We start from the raw sequence: 22934 nt of genomic DNA on the forward strand, positions 1-22934 counted from the left end.
CTTGAAGAGATCCTGTCTCATTCTTTACACAAACATCCCCTACCCACCACCTCAGCTGATTGCTCGCTTGGGATTTTCTGACAGGAAGTATGAAGCTTAGTTAAATGTCTGTACAAGTTCAAGATGCTGGAGGAGGGAGGCACTTTGCAGTCATCCCAACAGGTTTCCTTCCTCGCCCCGTTACGGCAAAGAAACTCACATGATTGTGTAAAAGAATGGCTGAGTGGCTTTGCAGCATGTGGGCACATTCCACCTGCAATGGAATAACCTGAGGTCCAGAGTCCTCAGGGTCACTGATGAGTGTGTGATGAGAAAGGGAAAACAATTTGGGGTGATACCATCTTTTGGGGGTAACTGCCTATGATTTATTTTATTTTGAGGATATGTAAGACACAGGAGAGACATGGGCCAACACGTTGGTCGTGCTGATGATTTTTAGGGCCAAACCAGTAAAACCTTGACCCTGGGTCCCAGGAGAAGAAATGGCCCCTCATCCTTTGTGGTTCTATGCTGTGGCTGTTCCTTGTTCTTCAGTGGTGCAATCCCTTACATCCTCAGCCAGGTGTCATTCACTCATCCTCCCTTGGAAATTATGATGATTGCCTTGGGGCTCTCTAGAAAGAGCGATTATGGTGGGGGTGTTTTCCTTTGTACTTTGAAAGAAGGGCATCCACAAGACTAAATGTTTACTGAGCCTTATAATGAAAGAGTAGGTTCTTCAGGTCTGTGGAATGCTAATGTTGGAAAGATCACCCCCCGTGGCTCCCTGCCTCGTTTTACCAATGAGGAAACTGAGGCCCTGGCGTCGAATGGATTGATCTAAAGCTCCCTATCGGTGGATGGGCTGAAGTGATTATCCCCGGTCTCTTCCTGCCTGAACGAAGCTTCTCTTACACACGTGTTTTCTCTCTGCGGCGCGCCCCAGCCTTCTCAGCCTAAGAACATATGCGGCACTTCAGCACTGACCTGCGGGGCATTTTAAACTGCAAGATCACCAATAAAAAGCACAAAAATGCCAAAACATGGCACGAAATAGAGCGTGAACAGGACGCTTGTTCACCATATGAGGGCTGAAGCCAGAAGGCAGCCTCGGCTTGTCCCACCTCAGCTGGGAACGTGGGCGTTGGGAGCGTCAAATTTTTCACTGCTGTCTGCATGTCTGTAAATGGCTGTAAAAGTGCTGGAAGTTTTTTTTTATTGTTGAGGTATAATTGACATATTATGTTGGTTTTGGGTGTATGTGAGTTTTGATTTGGGGGTTACAAATAAATGCTAGCGACTTGGTGAATTTGCAAATACGGAATCCCTGAATAATGAGGACCGACTGCATGTCTGTCTTATTTTGAGGTGGCATGTAAGCTGCAGGCGCTGAGGAAGGCCCAGGGAGGTGGATGGGGGCCAGGTTACAATCACTACCATCTGTTGGAGTTTACTAGGTTCCAGGCACCGTGCCGAGCACTTTGTACTTTGCTGGCTGACCGTAAGCCCATGAGCAGAAGTGTTGAGACCCAAGAAGAGCCCCCATCTTGCCTTGGTGGATCCATCTTGTAAATCAAGACCCACGACCAGGGAGCATGAAGAATGCCCAAGTCGAGACAGAAAAGGCGATTCATATAACCTGACCAGCGGGGAACCAGAATTCCGAAGTCCCAGAATCCTGCTGTCCCTGGGACAAATGCCCTGAGGATGCAAAGGGCCAGGGAATACCAAATGTCCTTCTGTCCAGCTCCAGCTTCCGGTCTGTCTGGGACCACCTGGTGCTACTGACCTTCCGTGTTCTCTGCTGTTTCTGAAGTTCACGTCTGGGCAGGGAGGAGGCGAGTGTCTGAATCACTGTGAGGCACACACAGAATTTCTAGAATTAGGCCTGGGCCTAAGATGACCTTTAGAGAGAAATCCAGATGAGGTTCTAGCTCAGTGCCTTGGGAGAACTTTCTTTCTTAGTGTTTGTCTTTCCCCTCAGCCTTGCGCTCCCTGCCTGGCTAGCGTTCCTGAACTAACTCTTGAACCAAGCCTTCCTCCCCTCTGCGTTTGATTGAATAGAAAACCTGTTTTACTGGAGTTGGGGGAGGATTTTTTTGGAGTTGCCTTCAAGGGGCTTCCGCCCCGACTGCAGTGGCTTCTCTTGAGCGGCCACAGTGCCCTAGGGAGAAGGTGGGGACCTTCCAACTACTCCAGGGCCAGCCGGCTTGTCTTGGGTTTCAGGGTCTCTGGAAACGTCTGGTCTTGGTCCTGGGCTAGTTGACACAGCATGGACTTTATGAAAACAAACAATGTAATATTACACCTTTGGAAACGAGGACTCATAGAATGGCCTGCTTAAGGAAATAATGAAGGAACAAAAGAAATAGGAACATTCTCTAAAGCTTGTGAAAAGGAGTCTGAATCAGAAGCCGTTCCAGCTTTTTCCACTGGGTGGTGTTTTTGTTTAATTTTAGTATGTGCTTCCAGTCTCTGGGCAGGTCCACAATCCAGATGAGTTCTGGGCATTGCCCTTTGACAATTCTGAAGAGTTGGGGAAATTTACTTGGGTGGAATTCTCTTGTTTTTTATACTCATTGAATACATTTTTTGGAGGGTTGTTTTTCCACACCCTATATACCTGTTGCCATCATTCCCATAAAGACTGGAAACTTGAGCATAAAGACAGTGCTTTTTTGTAGCTGTAATCTGGTACCTAGCGCAGTGCCTGGCAGAGTGTCATCCTCATAATTACGTGCCCACTATTCAGTGAGCAAGGGAGTTACGGTTACAGCCATGCTCCACTTGGGACACATTTAATTAGAAATTATCCATCAGGGCTCGGGGAACATTTCCTGAAAAGGGTCAGAGATTGAGTGTTTTAGGCTTTGTGGACCACGCAGGCTGTGTCACGACAACTTGACGCTGCCGTTGCAGTTGTGAAATCAGTCAGCAGTGTGGCAGGGCTGGCTGTGTTCCAGTAGAACTTCATTTACAGAAACACACCATGAGCTGGACTTGGCCCATGGCTGTAGTTTACCCTGACCTGTGTGAAAGCACACACAGGCACCAGACAAACCTTGGAGGTCATTGTGGTGAAGAGAAGAGACAATGAGAGTCTGCAAGTAGCAGAGACAAAGCTGTGTGTTGACTCAATTCCGTGTCACTTTCCACCTGAGCGTAGGAAGACCATGTCTCCCAGCCTCCTTTGCAGCCAGGTGGCACCTTGCGACTACTTTGGTCAATGAACTGTGTGTCCTAACGGGAAGCCTACTGTGTTCAGACCTGGCCTGTAAAATGTCCAGCCTGCTGCTCCATGCTCTCTTCCCTCGCCTGCTAATTGGGTGCAAATACAGTCGTCCCTCTATATTTGTGGGGGATTGGTTCCAGCAACCCCTGGGTATAGCCAAATTTGTGGATGCTCAAGTCCCTTATATAAAATGGCATAGCATTTGTATATAACCTACACGCATTCTCCCATATACTTTCAGTCATCTCTAGATTACTTATAATACCTAATACAATGTAAATAGTTGTTATACTGTATTTTGGGGGGGGAAATGACAAGAAAAAAGGGTCTGTACGTGTTCAGTACAGATTCAGCCATTATAGGCCTTTCAATCCGTGGTTGGTTGAATCTGCGGATACTGAGGGCCGACTGTAATCTGGTGCAGGACTTGAGGGCCCTGGGAGTTGGCGGAGCCACTGATGGAAGGAGCCTGGGTCCAGAGCAGAGGAGCAGAGTCCTCCCCACCCTCACCCTTGAGGCAGATTGCCTAGGAAGGAGTGTAAAGTGAACCTGTGTGTGTTGTTTAGACACTGAAATTTGGGAGTCGTTAGTCTGTCCTCTCTAATAATGGCATATTTGAGTTCAGATGTGGGTAAAGGAAAGAAATGGAAAATTAGAAGCTCAGAGCTGTTCTCCAGGTCTAACAGCCTCCCGTCTGGCAAACCTCTGGTTTTTAATAGGAAGGAAAGGAAATTAGGAGGTTTTGGTGCCCACATCTTCTGGAAAGTCTGTGTACAGGAAGTGGGACTGCAGTTTGGGTCTGAGAAACTTGGGCCTTGAGGAGAGAGCCACCGGGAGGTAGGATGGGGGATAGCAGAAATGGGACCAGAGATAGGTAGCTTTTTAAAAAATTATGCATGAACCAAACTAACCCTTGCACCCAGCATGTGGCCCTGAGTACAGTGGTCATCTCCGTGCTGAGTAAAATGGGTTTCTTCGAGCTTGCCTAGGACCTCCCCATCCTAAGATAGTTTCTTTCTGTCTGTGGGTATATAAAGTAAAGTGTGATAGCTTCTATAATAAACCAACACCAAAACCCCAGTGGCTTCACAAAACAAGCATTTATTTCTCAGTCACATCCACCTCAGTCCGATGTGAGTCATGGGCTTTGCTCCACACAGTCGTTCAGGGATCCAGGTTCCTTCCACCTCGAAACTCCCCTCCTCTTGGCCCTCATCATCCTCTCTTTTCAGCTGCAAAATAGGGAAAGAAAGAGTGGAGGAGGATCGCATGGGAGGTCTTCAAAGCCAGGCCTGGTAGTGATGTTCATTACTGCAGCCCAAATTCATCGCTCAAAACTCAGTTATGCGACTGCAAGGGAGGCCGGGAAAAATAGCGTGACCTGTGAGCCCAGTAGGAAAATAAAACAGGATTTGGTGGACCCATAGCAGTCCCTGTCTTAATGGGAAAACAATTTGAGTTTCCTAACAACCGACCTTACAAATAAGTCTTTGGAACCAACTTGTTCTCGAATTGAGACCTCGCCAGTGCTTTTGGTGGTGGTGAGCCTTGAGTTATGCCTCATTGTCTGGAAGGGCTGCAGACACAATCCGGTATGAAAGGGAGAACAGGATTTCTTACAGCTGATTGTGATGCTACAGGAAGCCAACAGGGGGAAAAAAGCATTTATTGCTTTCCCTGTGAGAGGGGTGCGGGAGGGTTGGGGAGGGGTGTCTTTTCATCTGGGAGTCCCCCCTTCCCCCCAAAGCCTCGCATCTCTGGTCTCTCTCCTTTTTCTGCCCCCTGCCTTTCCCTGTAGGTCGTGGCCTTCCCAGCATCAGGGCCCTGTTCACAGTCATTCCTGGCTTTATCTAGGGAGGACCTGGGTGGGTCCTGGCATAGACCCTGTCAATCCTCCCAGCGGATTCTGCAGACGGCACAGGCACAAAAAAGACAGATCTTCCTCTTGCTGATTTGAATTGTCTCTCATAACACAATTGTGATGTGCTAAAAACCTACAAAAAGGGGAAGGAGAGGAAGAAGATGGTGACAAGGACAGAAAATCCCATCTAGCTACATAACATGACCATAGTGTATGGCCTATGGCCACATTCAGTTAGACTGGCCCCAAACAAATGATTTTCTGAGAGGCAACTTCCGTTGGCTAAATATACTCATTCCTTTTTAGGGGGTTGCAGAGTGGGTGCTACCAGATGCTGTTGGTAAATTGCACCTTAAATATATTCAGTTACCCTGGGACCTGACGGGGTTCAAGTGCTTTCCAGAGCATCTCAGGGGAAGGAATGTTATGTGAAAAGTGATAGAGCAAAGAGCTGACCTGGCCCCTGCTCTTTCGCAGTGCCATCTTTGGCAAGCACAGTCAGGAATCCACATTCATGAATGCAGGAAGGAGGAGGACACATCCCCCTTCTCCTTACAAACATCAGGCCACCTCTGGTGGGAAATCCCCTCACTCCTCCTCAATTGAAATCTCTTCCTTTCTTCGATCCCATAGCATTTGTGTGTAGGTCTGATGCAGTTCCCACCAAAAGCATGTAATTCTGAAATCCTAAAGGGCCGGGCCTCGGTCCTGTTTATATGGCCAGGTGTCAGTCCTGGATCTAACATGGAGCTGGGGTGCGATCCTGTGCACTGAAGGATGATGGAGTCTGGCTGCCAGTGCCCAGCTGAATTTGGGACATTTAGGTCACTCCAACTGAGGCCTAAGCTGCTACCACCATCTGGACCTAAAGTTATAGAGGATTTTGCCACTAAATAGAATTGAATGGTCCAGAGTGTAAGATTCTGTGTATCAATTTGGATTTGATCAGGAAATTAGAGTCACTCAGAGTGATCTGGATAATGGATTTGTTGCAAGGATTGCACTGTGTGTAACTGTTGGAGCTGTGAAGGGGGTGTTGGAAGGCTGTTGCCTCTGTACATCTGGTGGTTGGTCAGCAGGGCTGGCAGTCGGGGAGAAAAGCTGGATGTGAAGCAGGTAGACCAAAGACAAACTGGAACCTACAAAGACAAACCAGAACCCATGAAGGCAAAACAGACCCCATGGGGACACAGTGGAACCTGCGTCTGTCTCTCACCACTTCTGTGTTGATAATGCAGGTGACTTGTAGAAGCTGGCATCCTTTGCCATGGACCTGCATATGTGTCCACCCCAGGACATGAGAAGCTGCCTCAGGACTTAGAGAAGCTGAAGAAGATCTGAGGAGGGGGCGGGCTGAGGCCACTGGGAGCCCAGCTGCTGTCCTGAGCCGATGAGGTTGCCCAGGAGGTTAGCCGCAGTGCATGTAGCTGAAGCAGAGCTCTGACCTTCGGAGCGTGATGGCATTGTTTTGCCTCTGATCCCCAAAATCTCTTTCAGATTTCTCTTGTGGCCAACCCTAACCCAGAACCATACAGGGAAGGGAGTTCTGGGAAACGTCATTACAGCTTAGCCAAGTTGACACAATACAAGGCCACAGATTCGATCTCTCACTCAATTACATTATTAACACTCATTGTAGCTGTAGATGCTTCTGCCAAAGTACTTTATCCCAGGAGCCTTTAGAAAGAGCCTTTTTTTGTGAAACCCACTGAAGTTTTGACTGACAGGAAAAGATAAAGTAACTAGGCCTTTCATGCCAACACTTTGTGGCCAGTGAATTGTGTTATTTATTTTCATTGGAGAAAAGATGAGGAGAAAGAGGAGGACAAAGATTGGAGGAGAAATAAACATTTCTTCCAATCTTGAATTGGGTTAGAAAAGCTTACTTTCCATTCTGAGTGTGGTGGGAAATTGCCTTCCTACAAGGAGAAATTTAGGTAGCTTTAGACCAATGGTTAAATATTCAAATACCTGCACAGTGCGTGGGGTGGGCTGGTGGCGATGGTGGCCCGTGGAAAATGTGTCTCTGCTGGAGCCAAGAGTTACTAAAGAAGCTGGAAATTGATCAAAAGAAGCTGGAAAACCAAATTTTTATGTGAAATCTTAATTTCAATCATCATTTTTGTAAATATTCTAGGTGTGCTTGAAAAAGTTCTACAGTTATTTTGAGTACAGGGTTCTACATATGCTCCTAAGCTCAAATTTGCTCATCATGATGTTTGAATCATCTTTGCTGAATTTTTTGTTTATTCTGTCAGTTAGAGAGGTGTATTACAATTTCCTGTAAAATAGAGATTTGTCTACTTCATTATTTAGATCTAAGAAATTTTGCTCTATATATTTTGAGCCTATGTTATTAGCTGCATAGAACCTTAGAACTGTTATTTCTTTCTGAACCTTTTCGTCATTTGAAATATCCCTCTCTATCTCTAGGTAAGCTGTTAACCTTAACGTCTACTTTTTTCAGCTTTATTGTGGTATTATTGACAAACCAGCCCTAAAGTCTACTTTTACATTTCTAGAGAGCCTCCTGCTTCTTTGGTTAGTGTTTTGCACGGCCTATCTTTTTCCATGTCACATTTTTTTGAAGTTGTCTTATCTTCTTATGCTTGGTTATTTTTCTTGGTGGGCTGGACACATCTGAAAAGAAAATCTGAGGGTGAGAAAGGTGTTTTCTTCCAAACTCCAAAAAGGAATTTCCTTTTATTTTGCCAGGTGTCTGGGAATACTCAGTTTCTGAGATTGTGATGATTCCAAGCTGAGTTGCAACCCCAAAGGGCTACCCTTTGGGATCCTAACTCAGAGCCAATGGGCTTCCAAGGGTCTTTTGCTCCTGCTAACCCTTAAACTTCAATCTCTGTCATCCTAGCCCCATGATATTGAAAAAGAGCTGTTCAACCTGGCAACTGCCCCATCTTGCAACTGCCGTTTCCAGAATAAGCAGGGAGAAAGGCTTCCCAAATGCTGGGTTCAAATCCTTGGATGGCATCTTTCCTTGTACTCTAGCCCAGTAATTATTTACTATTTCATTAGTTTTCTGATATTTTCATCCATATTTTTGAAAATATTTTGTCCACCATTTCTAGCTGTCCTTAGTGGAAGAGTTGATCCCAATTTCCTAGTCTTCCTTTACCAGAAGCAGGAGTTCCTTGTTTATTTCCTATAGGAAAAACTCCTTTCTCTAGCATAGTTGACTGGCACTTTCTTTATAATATATTGTATAAGATGCTTTAAAAGCTGTTGGTTATGGAGCACTGAAACTTTACTTCATAATTTTTGTTTAATAGAATAGGTAGCGTAATTCTGGATCTTGATGTAGATGTTAAAGCAAGTAGGGGTGATGGTGCAAAAGTCGGAAATACTATGTTACAGGAAACTTTTCTTTGTTTTTTGTGAGGAAGATTGTCCCTGAACTGACATCTGTGCCAATCTTCCTCCAGTTTGTATGTGGGACGCCATCACAGCATGGCGTGACGGGTGGTGTGCAGGTCTGTGCCTGGAATCCAAACCCACGAACTCCAGGCCGCTGAAGTGGAACATGTGAAGTTAACCACTATGCCACCAGGCCAGCTCCAGGAAACTTTCATTTTTAATCATATATTTTATTTTAATCTCACCTGTTTTTACAAAGTTTGTGAGATTCATAGGTACTACATATGACAATAGACATGACATATTGTTAGGTTGTATCATCTAGAATACATTAATGAATATAAATTTTAATGAAAATGCTTAGCCAGAACTCTGGTTCCCTGGTGAGGGGAAGAACCCCCTGGTCAGTGAGAAAGTCAGTCTTGGAGGGAAAACTCTGGGCCCTGCATGCCTGGGCGGTAACGATGTAGGGGGCTCCCCTTCAGGGGATCTGGTGGAAAACCGGGCTGCCCACTGGGCTCTGGGTTCCAGCCAGAGGGACGTGCTGGGCTCAAGAGGGACTGTCACCAGGCAGCCATGGGGCCATGTGTGAAGTCAGCGAGACACCACTTCACAAGCTGCTCCTCACACTGTCACCCTGGGAATTTCTGAGGGCAACACACATGTAGGACATCTGTTTTCCATGTTCCTCCTTCAGAGCCGAGAAAACAGTGATTTTGTTTGAGAAAGGAAAGAGGAGAAGGCAGATATGAGCTCAGCGTTTGAGAAACTGGTCATGTTTCCCTCTCTGCTGAGTTTGCTCCTGGAATACTTACTTCTTTATGACTTTTCTTTCTTTTCAATGAAATGAATGTGCTAGATGATTTCAATTCAATATGCTTCTCTAGCCTAGGACTTGCCTATGAACTACAGACCCATTTTGTTCAACTGCTTCCTGGACGTCTCCACTTAGATGTCGGCCGCCTCAGACTCAGCATGTCCTCTACCCAAGTCATAGCACTTCCCGAAACCTGACGATCCTGTTCCGACTTTTCCTCCTCTCTGCAGGAGATGGAGAAGCCTATCTTACATGACACAAAACTTCTCCCACATTGTACAAGGGGCCCCCTGCTCTTAGAGGGTGTCACTGTAGAAGAAGTTTAATCATACCCATAAAAATGCCTGCACTCCTGTGTATGAAACGATTTACCCAAGCCAGAGGGAAATATGCACAAAACTCCACTTTTTGTAACACAGAGACATCGTTAACTGTGTACAAAAGTCATTTATCTCATATTTAAACAAAGTGTATTTAAAAAACAGGTCAGTTTCTTCCTCATTCCTCCCTGCCCTTCCTGAATATTTGCCTCTGGAACATTCTCTAGGGCCAAGAACAAACCCTCGTCAGGCCACTCCTGATCAGGTGACAAAAACCGCCTTCTCTGACTGAAGAACCTCCTGCTAAATGGATAAACCTAGTCTCCAGATAGATGGACACTAAATGCAATATGTGATCCTAGTTTGGCTTCTGGATCAGATAAAGGACATTAATGTGATAATTGACAACCTTTGGGTAAGGTCTGAAGATTAGATTACAATATTGTGTCAATGTTAATTTCCTGATTTTGAGGATTATACTGTGATTATATATTCGAATATTCTTGTTTTTAGGAAATCACACTGAAGTCTTTAGAGATAAAGAGGCATCGTGTCTGCATCCACTCACAAAGTTCTGGAAAAAAAGTGTATGTGTGAGTTGGTATGCGTGCGAGTGTGTACGCACACTCACGGAGGGGGAGGGGATGAACGGTAAAGCAAGGCAGGAGATTGTTAACATTTGGGCAATCTTGAAAGGCACAGAGGAACTCTTTGCACCATGTTCCCTACCTTTTTGTAAGTCTTAAATTATTTTAAAATAGGAAGTTAGAAAAAAAGATCTTGACAGGTGGGAGAGTCAACCAGGGGGAGCCAGTGACAGAGAGGAGACCTCTGAACTTGGAATTCTTCTGGGTCCCTTGAGTTCAGTCTGTTCCAAACCCAGCTCCCACCATTGGGTTTCTAAGAAGCCCCAGTTCTCTCCTTTCAAGGCAGATTGCCGCTAAACTCCCCTCACTTAGCTAACAGACCACGTCATTCTCTCCTAGCAGCGCTCCCCTGGTTGCCTGAAAGCTCAGGTCTGTTTTTTCCCCCAGGAGCTTCCATGCCTCAGGAGCCTATGCAGAAGCCTGCATTCCTCTTTGTTATCTCACCGGGATCTACTTTTTCTCTCTGTCCCCTGGAAGAGCCCAGTGCTGGGTTTATCTATTGCAGCGTGTATCAGTTAGGCTAGAGTAGGTTATGCTGCAGTAATGAACTGCCCCCAAAGTTCAGCTTACTTAACATAAAAGAGTTGATTTCTCACTCGTGCTGCTTGTGCAATGTGTTGTGTCAGGGGCTCTCTGCTTATTGTAGTCGCTTAGGAAGCCTGCCTGATAGAGGTTCCATCTTGTCTCGTGACAATCACCTTGGCAGATGAAAGGGATTGTGGTAAATTACTCACTCAAATGTTGCTTCCACTTGCATTGCGTTCACCGTGAAGTACAACCCTACCTTGCGTTTGTGAGGAGAGGTAGAAATATTTGTACCATTCCTGATGATTCACACAGTGCTCCCTCTCAGCCGTCAAGCTGAATGTAGTAGTTAAATTTAGCAGAGCAGCATAAGGGGTGTGCACCCAAACAGCAAAGATGCTGCCTGCCACCAGGGGCAGAGTGGGGAAGACAAACTGGCCAAGAGTCGCCGAGCATTTCCTCCTCTGAGGGACATTCCATCTTCTAACTCCTCTGTGCTCCCACCTGACCAGCACAGGCTTCTGTCATCCTGCCCTGGCGTTCTTTTGCTGTGACTTTCTGTCTGTCAGATAGATACATTTTTATGTATGCCACAAATGTTTATGGGGCGCCTACATCAATAGAGGACACCTGTTATGTGCCAGGCACTGCACTAGGTTCTGGGATATAAGGACAGATAAGACCTTGGCCCTGCCCTTGTGGCATTTTCTGACTTGTCGTGAAGACAAAGAGGAAAACAGAGACTTTAAATTTAGAGGGGAGAGGTAAGCCCAGGGTGACCAGAGACCCTCTGGTCCTATTTGGGGGAGAGTGGCGAGAGGAGGAGAGGAAGTGGGAGCGAGCCCTTCTGCTCCACACAGACACTGTCCAGCTTCTCCATGCGCCATTCCCTCTGGCTGAGAATGGGGCAGATGATGCAAAATGTGCCAGTGGCTGGGATTAGGAGTCATGGGTTAAGGGCTATCAACGTGTCCTGTTTGTGCAAACAAGAAATATTGATTAGGCATCTCCTTTAATTATAAGGCTAACTCTACTTACCTTTGGGTGATACTTTACAGTTTATAAATCAGGTTCCCCTGAAAATCACTGGCTCCTTTTACAAACGAGGACAGCAAGACAGGTTACTTGTTGGGGTCCTTAAAAGCCCCAGCTGTGCTACTTGGAGTTCAGGGTCCTGATTCCCCGTCTAGGGCACTTCCCACTAACCCATCCGGCGAGACCTTGTTTGAGACTCTACACCCGGGATCTTCTACATCTGGGGGCTAGTTTATGTCCCCTCTTGATGGATGTGGGGCAAAGTCATGTTGATTTCATCACAGCCCTCCATTTTGCCCCTTGCCAAGTGAATCTATGAGATCTCCCTCTACTCCCGCTTCCTGTTGGACTATTAATGAGGATGAATGATGCAAGATAAGAGCAACGTTTCAGGGGGTACCATATACACTCAAGGAGATCACAGCCGCCAAACGGATGCTTTGCTGACTCACAGCTGCCAGTGAATAGCCAGCTCGGCATGATGTAATTGCTGTGAGATGCCAGCAAGATGGGAGAGCGAAGAACAGGCCGGCTGGGCTCCTGTCTCTCTCCGCAGGATTCTCTTGTCTGCTGCAGCTTGCAGCCAAGGACGGGATGCTGAGTGTCCAGGGCCAACACATGACGTGTTATGGATGCGGGCCAACCTTATCATTTTCCTTTGCCAAGGTCTGGAAGGATTTCTGGCCTAGTGCTGGCCTTCCATTGATTAAATGAGATAATGCATGTAGCGCCCTTGGCACATAGTAAGTGAGCAATAAATGGTAACTCCTCTAATAGTAATAATTACAGCAATAATGCTTTTAACAATTACTATAATAATAGAGCAATAATATGAGACCAATAACTATTTAATAATGATGGTAATCATAAATATACCATTAGAGCAATCAGTGGCCTGGGGGAGGGGGTTTGCAATGGGAGTGGTTCTCCCAGTGGGAAAGAGTTTTATCAGTGACGCATGATAATTAAAAGCAGATGTATGAGAACTCTCTGTACTTTCCTCCCAGTTTTGCTGTGAACCTAAAATTGCTCTAAACAATAGTCTATTAAAATTTTTTTAAAAAAACAATCAAGGAAAGAGAAAGAAAGACTGGTGGTTAGTTGGTGGAGGCGTTATTTTTCAGTTCTCTGAAGATAGTGCACTCCCTTATTGCCTGCACCAGCGTGGACCCACTTCCATCACCCCACCCTTGGCATGACATTAACAGTAATAATCATTATTTTTCAATTGCTCCATTGGCTATGCAGATATTCAAATGAGTAGCACCTTAATGAGGAAGTAAAGTTCGTTAGTATGATGATGATCGATCATTCCATCTCTGTTCATGACTGGGTGTTGAATGACTGCTGGGACCAAAAGCCGCAGATCTCGGGCTCTCTGTGGCTCTCTCCACTGAGCTAAGCAACCACATCATCGCCACTCAACATGGCTGCAGCTGAGTGGCTTGGCTGTGAGCAGTCCTTCTGAAGGGCACCTCCCACACCCCAGCACATGGGGACATCTTCCATGACCCACAGACCAGGGCAAGTCTTGTCCCCAAGTCACCAATGGGTTAGCTTCCTTTCCTTTGCCTAATGAAAGGTTCTCTTTCCTTTGAGTAGGAAAATGCCCAGCTAATCAGAGAAGTGGAAGTGGACAAGGTCTCTGCACTCTCCAGGGACCAGGTAGAGGCCATCAAGCAGCTGTGGCAGGACCCAGGAATCCAGGAGTGTTACGACAGGAGAAGGGAATACCAGCTGTCAGACTCTGCCAAATAGTGAGTACAGAGCCCCGGGCATGGCTGCCCAACCAGCTTTCAGGGAGGCAGGGCCACACTTCAGAGGAGCTTCTCACTAGGGAGAAATGAGCTGCTTGCTAAGATGTGGGCGCTCCAGGGCCACACTCCCTCCCTCCCGTTCTGTATCCCCCTCTGACTTCTTGGTGTGTCTCTCACCACCTCCTGAAACTTTCAAACCCCCTGTGGATCCCCAGATCTCTCTCCCTGCCCACACCTACCTGTCCTTGCTGTGTTCTAAGTCTCTGTCCTTTTCAATGAAAGGCTAAATCAAATGTGGGGTTCCCGTGGTGGGATCGATCTCATTTAGGGTGCTGCAATGATCTGATCTGCTTCTTGCTTCTACTTTCTTCCTCTTCATATCTCTCTGCCTTCTGGTTTCCTGATCACTAGACAGCAGGTCCAGTTGCCCTAAAATTGGCAATCAGTTGAGACCGGCGGTGTAACAGGCCCGTCGTGGCTGGTCTGGTGCTGCCCTCTAGTGGGTAAGACAGGCTCTGCGGGCCCAGCGTAGGCAGGAAGCTCAGTCTTGGAGCCCTTTGTTTATTGACTTCCTGCGAAGGCCTACACACTATATTTTGGATCCATAAAGCTCTAGTTTTAAATCATTAATCCCTGAAGGTAAAAGGAAGTAGATGGTCCAGCATGCAAACCAACCCAGAGAGATTACAGAATTTCATCTTCTTCAGAAAAGTTCCCGAGGTAATGCCTCCCATGGCCTACGTCACTGATCTTGTTCCTTCTCAAAGAGGTGATGATTCCTGGTTCTGCAGCTCAGCTCCTCCCCCTTTGCCCCACATCTCCTTCCATCCTCTGAGCGCCCCCCAGTCCTTTCCCGAGATGCCTGCCCTTTCCTTCAGGGGCTGCCCTCGCCCTCTGAGCTGGCGTGGGTGGGTGGATCACCCCCATCGTCTGGACAAGGCAGTGGGCGGGAAAGGAAACTGCAGTCTTACCTCCTCAGTTTTGGTGGTCTCCCTTTGGCATTTGTCCCAGGCTGCTTAATGTCATTAATCCACATTGGCACAACCAATCTGAGTACAGGAAAATTTAGGTGCAAAAGAGCAGCAAAACAGGAAAAGGAAATAAAAGGAGCCCGATGAGGGGTTGGATCAGCACAGAAAAGAGCCAGGAGGAAGGAAGGCAGAGTCCCAAAGAGGAGGGCAGACTGCCTTTGACAGCTGTGGAGCCAGGGACAGCTCCGAGTGGGCCAAGGCACCCCTGACCCTCCCCTGACACAGTCTAGTGTCATTTGCTTCTGTGAAGGCCCTGGGATTGGCTGGGGTTCTTGATGTAGATCCACTTGGCAAAGACCCCCTGGAACTGCTACAGAATTCAAGGGAGCCCTGAACACTGGGGCAAGTCCATTGAGAGGGGTGTGGAGTGGCTAAGTGGTGGACAGAGCTGCCACAGAGATCATGGCACTCCTAGATCCAGACGGTTGCCTGCCTTTGCAACTGGCGAGACTCGAGGCGCTAGTGCACTTCCGCGGTCCAAGTCAGTGGTTGTCGTCCACTCTGCTAGGGCTGTCTGCTTATTTGGACAGGCATCCAATTCACAAATATGGGCCAGGCACTGTGGTAAGGGCTGCAGGTACAACCAGTGCTCTTTGCCCTCAAGGAACATCCAGGCTGGTGGAATGAGACATGGATAAATGAAAAAATCACAGACATGGAAGTCACGGTGATGAGCCCTGGGATCATGGACGAGGCATAGGTTGGGGGTTGCAGAAGGTGCCCCAGTGGATTGCTTCCTGTGCTGAGGGCTGCACAATGAGTAGGGTTTGCCTGTTACCTCTTGGCTCCCCTTCATGCCTCCTGCTCAGCCCCAGGCAGACCTAGGCCGCCTCTGCTTGTGTGGGGAGAAGGCAGGACCAACCTCAGTCTGGAGGGAGTGCTCAGAATCACCCACTCTGTTGTTGGCCAGGGCTTGGGTTACAGTTATTTTACTCAAAAATGCCCTTTATAAATGACATACTTTTTTTTTTTTTTAAGTGTTCTCTCATTTTACCATAGAAAAAGTGATATCCTTTAATCTTAGGGCTTTAACATATGGCCAAAAATAATCCAAGCTAAGTTTTGGGTTATTTTAGGGATGTTTAATTTCCCAGGGTAACAGAAAACTCTTTCTTGTTATTTTGAAGGAACTTCCTATTGGCCTGTTTTATGCCTTTATATTTTCTTAGAAACTAATTTATTGAGCAAAGCGTTTGAGATCAGCATCTACATTCTATAGTGTTCTTGGATGAGGGTGAGCGTGGGAGGGAGAAGGGCCTTTGGAGGGAGGAGGACAGATGAGACCTCAGATTGTGGTCCAGCTTAGAGCCAGGAGGAAGAGATGGAGTGACCTGCCGATTTCCCAGAAGGCTCTGCTCCATGTTCTCATAGGAGGGCCGGAGCATTAGCTCTCAAGAGAGTCACTAATGGAATCCATGAATCTGAGTGGGGGTTGTGTGAGTCGGGGTGACTTCTTTGGAGTGAGATGGACATTTTTCCCTTCTCTAAAATGAGTCTCAGTGCCTTGTTCTCTAATATCACAGTTACCTGACTGACATCGACCGGATCGCCATGCCGTCATTCGTGCCAACGCAGCAAGATGTGCTTCGTGTCCGAGTGCCCACAACTGGCATCATTGAGTATCCATTTGACTTGGAAAACATCATCTTTCGGTATGCATGTCTCCCCAGCATGTTCCATGAAGAATTTGCCTGTCTGGGCTTGCAAGTCCCCAAATGGATTCTTAAATATGTTATTCCTAATAGAAGTTATATCTCTTAGGGCAATATGGCCCTCTTCATCACAGAGTATTTAGAATTGTAGTAGGTCTCAAGTCCTAGAATGCAGAGGAACTCATCTTTTATTCCCCTTAGAGAATAAGGGTTTCCTCCCTCATGTCTGGAATGATTCTTATGTGTAAAATACACACACACACAGACGTATATTTTTGTAACCCACAGATTGAATATACTGTGGTCTTTTCCCTAAAGTTGAATAATATTTCTCTTCCCTTTCATTCCCTTCTTCGAGATTTATCCTTAAAAAAAGAAAACTAAGAATCAATACAAAAATGTGTATTAAAAATTATATAAGATAATATACATAAATTATTTACAGCTGTGTAAAAATGTATGAATTTCCATGTGCAAATATAGAAAATACTTTTAGGATGGCTTAAGTAGATGTTCCATGCATTTAATTATGGCAAAAAAACAAATAATCCTATGGTTTTGTGCAATGCAGAGCACTGCGAATTTCCAAGTACTTTTCTATCCATCAGCTCCCTTGTTCCTCCTAATAGTTATTACACGTGCTTCTCTAGTTGAGACGACACAAGTGCGGTCCTGCCACGTCCAGGTCCTGTCTGTAAACTTGGTCACATCTCAGTGCATCTAGAGCGTTGTTGCATTGGGGGAGCCCTCTGGTCGAGCCCCTCGAAAGTCTGCATCTTTGTGAGCACATCCTCTGTGCTGTGTGCCCAAGAATTTCTCTAAACCTTTTCAGAATTAATGCTGCTTGCGGCTTCCAAAACGTGTATCTGGTCCACAGATGTATTCTCTTCAGCTTACTTGGTGTTTTAAAAAACTTTGGAGTCAACATTTAAAAATGGGGGTATTTCACTTAAAGCATATGATATCTAGTTTCTCTCGGAAAGTTGGAGCATGTGGTCGTGGTGAACCTGCGTTTTTGTCCAGCAGCAGTTGGCTGCAGCTGTGTAGCAGCCGCCGCTTTAGGCAGGGCCCTGGCACTCTCACAACGCATGCTTTTCGATTTTAGAGCAACCCTCTAGACTCATTTCCACAAACTGCCTGAGCCCTGGAGCATTCGAGCTTGTGATTGACTCTTGGGCTATGATTCCCTGAAATCCTTCCCAAAGACACGGATAAAGGCTTTGATTTCCACATTGGAAGAGGGCACTGCTGGTCTTTCTCGGGAAGGAGAGGTGGCGTCTACCTCACGCTGAAAGGATTTGTGGATAAATTAGAGGAGCCATGAAAACAGGAAGGGGCAGGGGCCTGAAGAAAGCTGAGTGGACCTGGGAGACTGCCTGCCGTTCCGCCCCTTTTGTGTCTGGTGTCCTGGCACTCTGCAGTGCTCTCACAACACCCAAGTGGATGCTTGTGCTTTCTGCCTGGACTACAGCAGCAGCTACCTATCCAGTGTCCCCAGGCAGGCTTCACCCAGGTGACCTCTGCATCCGTCTTCAGTAACATCACTTACATTCTGTTGCTCCTTTGCTAGCAAACATCCTGTGATTCCGCATTGCCTAAAGCAGTGGTGCTCAAACATTTTAATCTTAGGACATCTTTTTACTCTTAAAAATTATCGAGGACCCTAAGGAGTGCTGATATCCATGGTATAATGAATTCATGTCCTTTTTCCCCAAAGAGTCATGTGTTCCAACCTTTGAGATCTGTGTTTCTATTGAACAGGATGGTGGATGTTGGTGGCCAGCGATCTGAAAGACGGAAATGGATTCACTGCTTTGAGAGTGTCACCTCCATTATTTTTTTGGTTGCTCTGAGTGAATATGACCAGGTCCTAGCTGAGTGTGACAATGAGGTATGCCGGGTGGGGAGTTTGGTTAGCTGAGGAAGACAGATCTATTTCCGCAGTTTGCGAGAAGCCAGCCAGCTTTGGTACTATTCCTCTATTCCTTAGGTTAAATTGTCTTGCTACTCAAAGTCCTTAGACTAGCAGCACAGGCTTTACTTGATTGCTTTTGAGAAATTCATACCTATTGAATCAAGCCAGACCAAAAAAATCAGAATCTGTCTTTTAACGCGATCCCAGGTAATTCAAATCCACATGAAAGTTTGAGAATCACTGGCCTGGAAATCTGGTTCTTAAGTTTGGATGCAGATAGGAATTCCCTGAGGACCTTAAAAAAAAAAACCTGGCACCTGGGTCCAACCTGAGATTCTGATTTAATTGGTGGTGGGTGTGGCCTGAGCATGGGGCTCTAATCTAACGTGCTGCCAAGGGTGGAGCCACTCAAAAGCATTGGGTCTCAGCCTTAGCTGCATATTGGAATCCCCTGGGGAATTTTTGAAAAAATACCATCTTTTGGACACCACAGTAGAGACTCCTATTTCCTGGGTTTGAGTTGGAGGTATCTTTTTCAAGCCCCCCAAGGATGCTAATGTGTAGCCAAAGTTGAGCTGTTTCTAATAAACTTTATCTGAGAATAGGCTTCCCAACCTCCATGGCCCATGGTGCTCCCCAATTAGGTCCCTAGCTGGGTTGGCATGGGGAGTGGTTGCAGGTGCTTGGAGCTGTCCTGGGGCCTCCTGGGATGGCATCTGCCCTTCACTTCGCCTGGAAGGGACTCCCTCAGGGCAGCTGGGACTGACCCACCCAGTGAGGCATTCTGTGTCCACTGCAGAGTTGCCAGAGCACTGGGGGGGGGCGGGGGTGGGACTCCATGAGCTGGGTCTGCCTGGGAAGGGGAGAGAACCAGCACGGTCACGTCCCTGTGAGAGGGGGTGGTATTTTCTGTGGGATACCATGGTCTTTCATTGTCCTTTCCCCTACCCTTGTACAAAACCTCTTGACCTTTTACAAATGTCTCTTACTCCTAGGGCATGGAAGTAAATCAATAAAGAACTCTGTCCAGGATTAGGCAATAACTATGAACAAATTATGTCTTGTGTTTCTTGAGAGCAGGCTTTTCTCTGAGGAGCACAGTTACATTAGCTAATTAGTGAAGGATTAACCCATTTACTAGTGTCATTGTGCAAAGAAGAATAGAAATCTTGGCTGCCGCCCAGCTCTTCCAGTGGAGAAATTTTTTTAAAAAGCAAAGGCATCCAGTTATCAATATGAAAGGTTAGCTCCAAATTTGTCTTGGGAATTACTTATGACGTTTCCCAGGGAACTCAGAAGATCAGTCAGGTGTGCGAGGGACAGGACCTCAGCCCGAGGTGCTTAGAAATTAAACAAGATCGCAAGGTACCTGGAGAAAAATTAAGCGGTTGCCACTCAGACTTTTCCCTCCCGGTTGTAGATATGCTGCATCCAGTGTCTATGCTGTCTAGGAGTTGTTTTTTTCTTGGAGATCATTATTGATAAGAGCATAATAAATTTTAAAGAAGCTTTCAAAACAAGTGAGGGGTTATCTCTCTGGTAATAAATTCCAGATTTTAATCCCCTAAAATGTCCTGAGCAGGAGGGTGAGCCTGGGTGTCTGGGAGTTGTAGGAAATGGAGGTTTACGGCACGTCTCTCCGGAGCGGGAGCACTGAGCTTTGACGTTTTTCAGTCTGACTTCCTTCCTCCCTAGAGGGACGTTCTGGTTTCTTTCCTCTTAGAAATACTTGAGAGAGCAGAATGCCATATAGAACAATTATTGTCACCAGATAAGATTTGTATGAGCCCTATCGGCTCTCCATAAATTAAGAACATTTAATATTTTCTTGCCAATGTCTAATGTTCATAAATTATTACTGTCTTTCTACCTAATTTCCGCCAAATCCTACTATTACATGGGCTTCGGAAAGTATTTAAATTTTGTGAACAATACTGTGCTCATCACACAACAGGGGGCGCTGTTCCCCTTGCAGAGCTCACCTGTAGTACATGCACATAAAGGATCAGAGTGGGTGCTCAGTAGGGTTAGTTCCCTTCCCGGCCAGCGTCCAGCATTCCTAAGGGTGCTGGCCCTACTGGAAGAGTCTGCCTTCCTCTCATTGTCCTATGACTCCTGACGTACAGTCTGGGAGCCCACACCCAATTAAAGTGGGTGTCTCAGGTCCAAAGCTGTGAATCTCCCATACTTGGTAATCCCAATAATTATGTGCACAAAACTTTGGTCAAATATGAGGCTGAACCTTCTTGTTCCAGATTGCACAAAAGCCTTTCTTATATCCTTGTGTGTTAGCTGGGGCTAGAGAAGAGATGGGGTGCTTCAGGAGAGGAGACCCAGCAGGGGGTGAGTAATGAGAGGGTGGGATGGGGGGAAATAGAAGCAGAAGGCCCGGTGTCTGGAGGGGCCCCACGTGCTCACCAGCTTCAGCAAGGACAGTGACCCAGAGACTGCAGCTGGGTGAGAGGAGCACAGATGGATGCAAACAGCTATTTAGCATGTTGTTTCCAAAGTGTCGCTTTTCTTTCTCGTTAACCCGCAGTCCCTTGTTTCTCACTTAGAACCGCATGGAAGAGAGCAAAGCCTTATTCAAAACCATTATCACCTACCCCTGGTTTCTGAACTCATCTGTGATTTTGTTCTTAAACAAGAAGGATCTTTTGGAAGAGAAAATCATGTACTCTCATCTAATTAGCTATTTTCCAGAATACACAGGTAAGTCAGTGTCCATCTTGTGGACCTCCCTGGCATTAGTCCAGAGTCCTTAACACGCTCACAGGGGCCTCCTTCATCTGCCTCTGACAGACGTTCTGACCATTCCCCACCTTTGAATGGAAGCTCCAGTTGCATCAGCGTGTGTCTTCGCCTCAGCACCTCCACCTCTGCCTCTCCCAGTGCCCAGAATGTATTTGCCAACTCCTTTTGCCAACTCTACTTTGTTCTCCAAGACCTAGCTCAGGCACCTCTCCCTGGGGGCAGTCCTGCTGCCCCTCACCCCACCCCATCTGCAGTAGGCGTGCCCCCCTTGGCAGCCTGGGCTCACCTTGCTCCCTCTCGGCCTTCCTCACACTGGCTGTTCAGTGTCTGCTGGCTCAGCCCTCTCCTCAGTCGGCTCCTGAGGGCAGAGACTGTGCCCGACTTGTCTTTGCATTCCTAGCGCCCGTCAGAGCACCTGGCACTTTGTGTGTGTCGGTTAAATTGTCGCAGCCCTGTTACCACTGTAATAAAGACTCTGAAGTTCTTTATTACATGACCTGTCCAAGGCAGGAGAGTTTATGCCCGTTGCTAATTATTTCTGGTACAAGAGGTCTCAAATATTACTAGGTTTGACATTCGGAGGAGTAGTGTTTTGGCACTCTCCTTTTTCCTTTTATTATCCGTACTTGCGATGTGGTATAGAGCCCTCAAACTTGAAAATCAGACTTGGGCACCTAAGAGTGTTAGTTCCCACATTCTTCCTTTTCCGTCTCCTAGCCCACTTCTGTCTGCCTGAGTTAATAAGGATTACATCTCTTCAAAAGTGGTCTAAATCAGAAAATTAAATCGCGTCACTATTTTCCAACAAATCTCCTTAAAATACAATTTTTAGGTACTAGTGGACACTTTAAAATACTTTTACGGGTTCATAATGAAATATAATAAAAATAATGCCCCAGATAAACGATTCTCTAGAAATGAGATAGCCCAAAGAAGGATGCCAAATAAGAACGAGAGTCCATTGAAAACGATTTTTGAGAGGACCTGGTGGTGAGTTGGTATCTTTCTTCTTTATTCCTCTAACTGCACTCTTGACTAGGACCAAAGCAGGATGTCAAAGCTGCCAGAGACTTTATCCTGAAGCTTTATCAAGATCAGAATCCTGACAAAGAGAAAGTCATCTATTCGCATTTCACGTGTGCTACAGACACAGAGAATATCCGGTTTGTGTTTGCTGCCGTGAAAGACACAATTCTACAGCTAAACCTGAGGGAATTCAACCTAGTTTAAAAGCCGCTGTCCACTCCTCGCCCATACCAGAAGACAGGATTTGTAAGCTCTTTGTGTTCTGTTTGCAAGTGCTTCTGACATCATCCACCCAGCCCAGTGGGTGGCACCATGTCCATCATGCAGGCCACACGGACAGAGATGGGTAATGGAGCTTCTAAGATATTTGAGTTTAGCAAAAATTTTTCCAAGTCTTTATTCCCAAATTGTTTTTATATTTCTTCTCTTGACTTTTGGCTGTAAGATTTTATGTAATTTTTGAATTTGATATTTTACAAAGCCATTGTGATTTACTGTTTTTTTAAAAAAAATTCAATTTGTGTGTTTAATAATAGCCATTAAAAAATCACGTAACAGAGGAGTCTGTTAACTTATAGATCATGACTTGAGACCTCTAGGATTAATCTGGGTGACTTCTATTTTAAAGAAAGTTAATGGGTTTGAAGCTTTTTATTAAATCTTGCAATTTAGAGACATTTTTTGAGTGTTTCTTTCTTTTCATGCTAAAGTATAATGCCTTTAACATGCCACCAAAGATTCTTTTAAAGTTGGTTCTTTTTTTGGTTCACTTTCTAAGCCAAATTAATGACTATATCAGTACGTCTAATTTAGTTTTGCCACAGTTTGATCACCGTGAAACCAAAGCTAATATAAAGTAAATGGACTCTAGATAGCATATATGTTGCACTGGTAAAAAAAGTGTGTGTGTGTATGTGTGTATATATATATATATATTACAAGGTATATGACCAGGTCTTATAAAATTATGGAATGGCTAGGAGCCCAAATTGTTTAACAAATGTAATGTAG

At 46.0% G+C, this 22934-nt stretch overlaps 1 protein-coding gene across 1 annotated transcript in view; it reads left to right on the forward strand.

The window, feature by feature from the left end:
- The window catches only part of GNA14 (G protein subunit alpha 14), a 162280-nt gene extending 139680 nt beyond the window's left edge, over positions 1–22600 (forward strand). Inside the window, exons 3-7 of the mRNA XM_008524021.2 lie at positions 13391–13545; positions 16100–16228; positions 17990–18119; positions 20702–20855; positions 21937–22600. Coding sequence (XP_008522243.1) covers positions 13391–13545; positions 16100–16228; positions 17990–18119; positions 20702–20855; positions 21937–22127 — 759 coding nt within the window. The 3' untranslated portion in view covers positions 22128–22600. The remainder of the gene's footprint in view (positions 1–13390; positions 13546–16099; positions 16229–17989; positions 18120–20701; positions 20856–21936) is intronic.
- The last annotated feature ends 334 nt before the right edge of the window (positions 22601–22934 follow it).

This window comes from Equus przewalskii, chromosome 22, assembly GCF_037783145.1.
Source record: "Equus przewalskii isolate Varuska chromosome 22, EquPr2, whole genome shotgun sequence".
NCBI classification, from domain to species: Eukaryota; Metazoa; Chordata; class Mammalia; order Perissodactyla; family Equidae; genus Equus; species Equus przewalskii.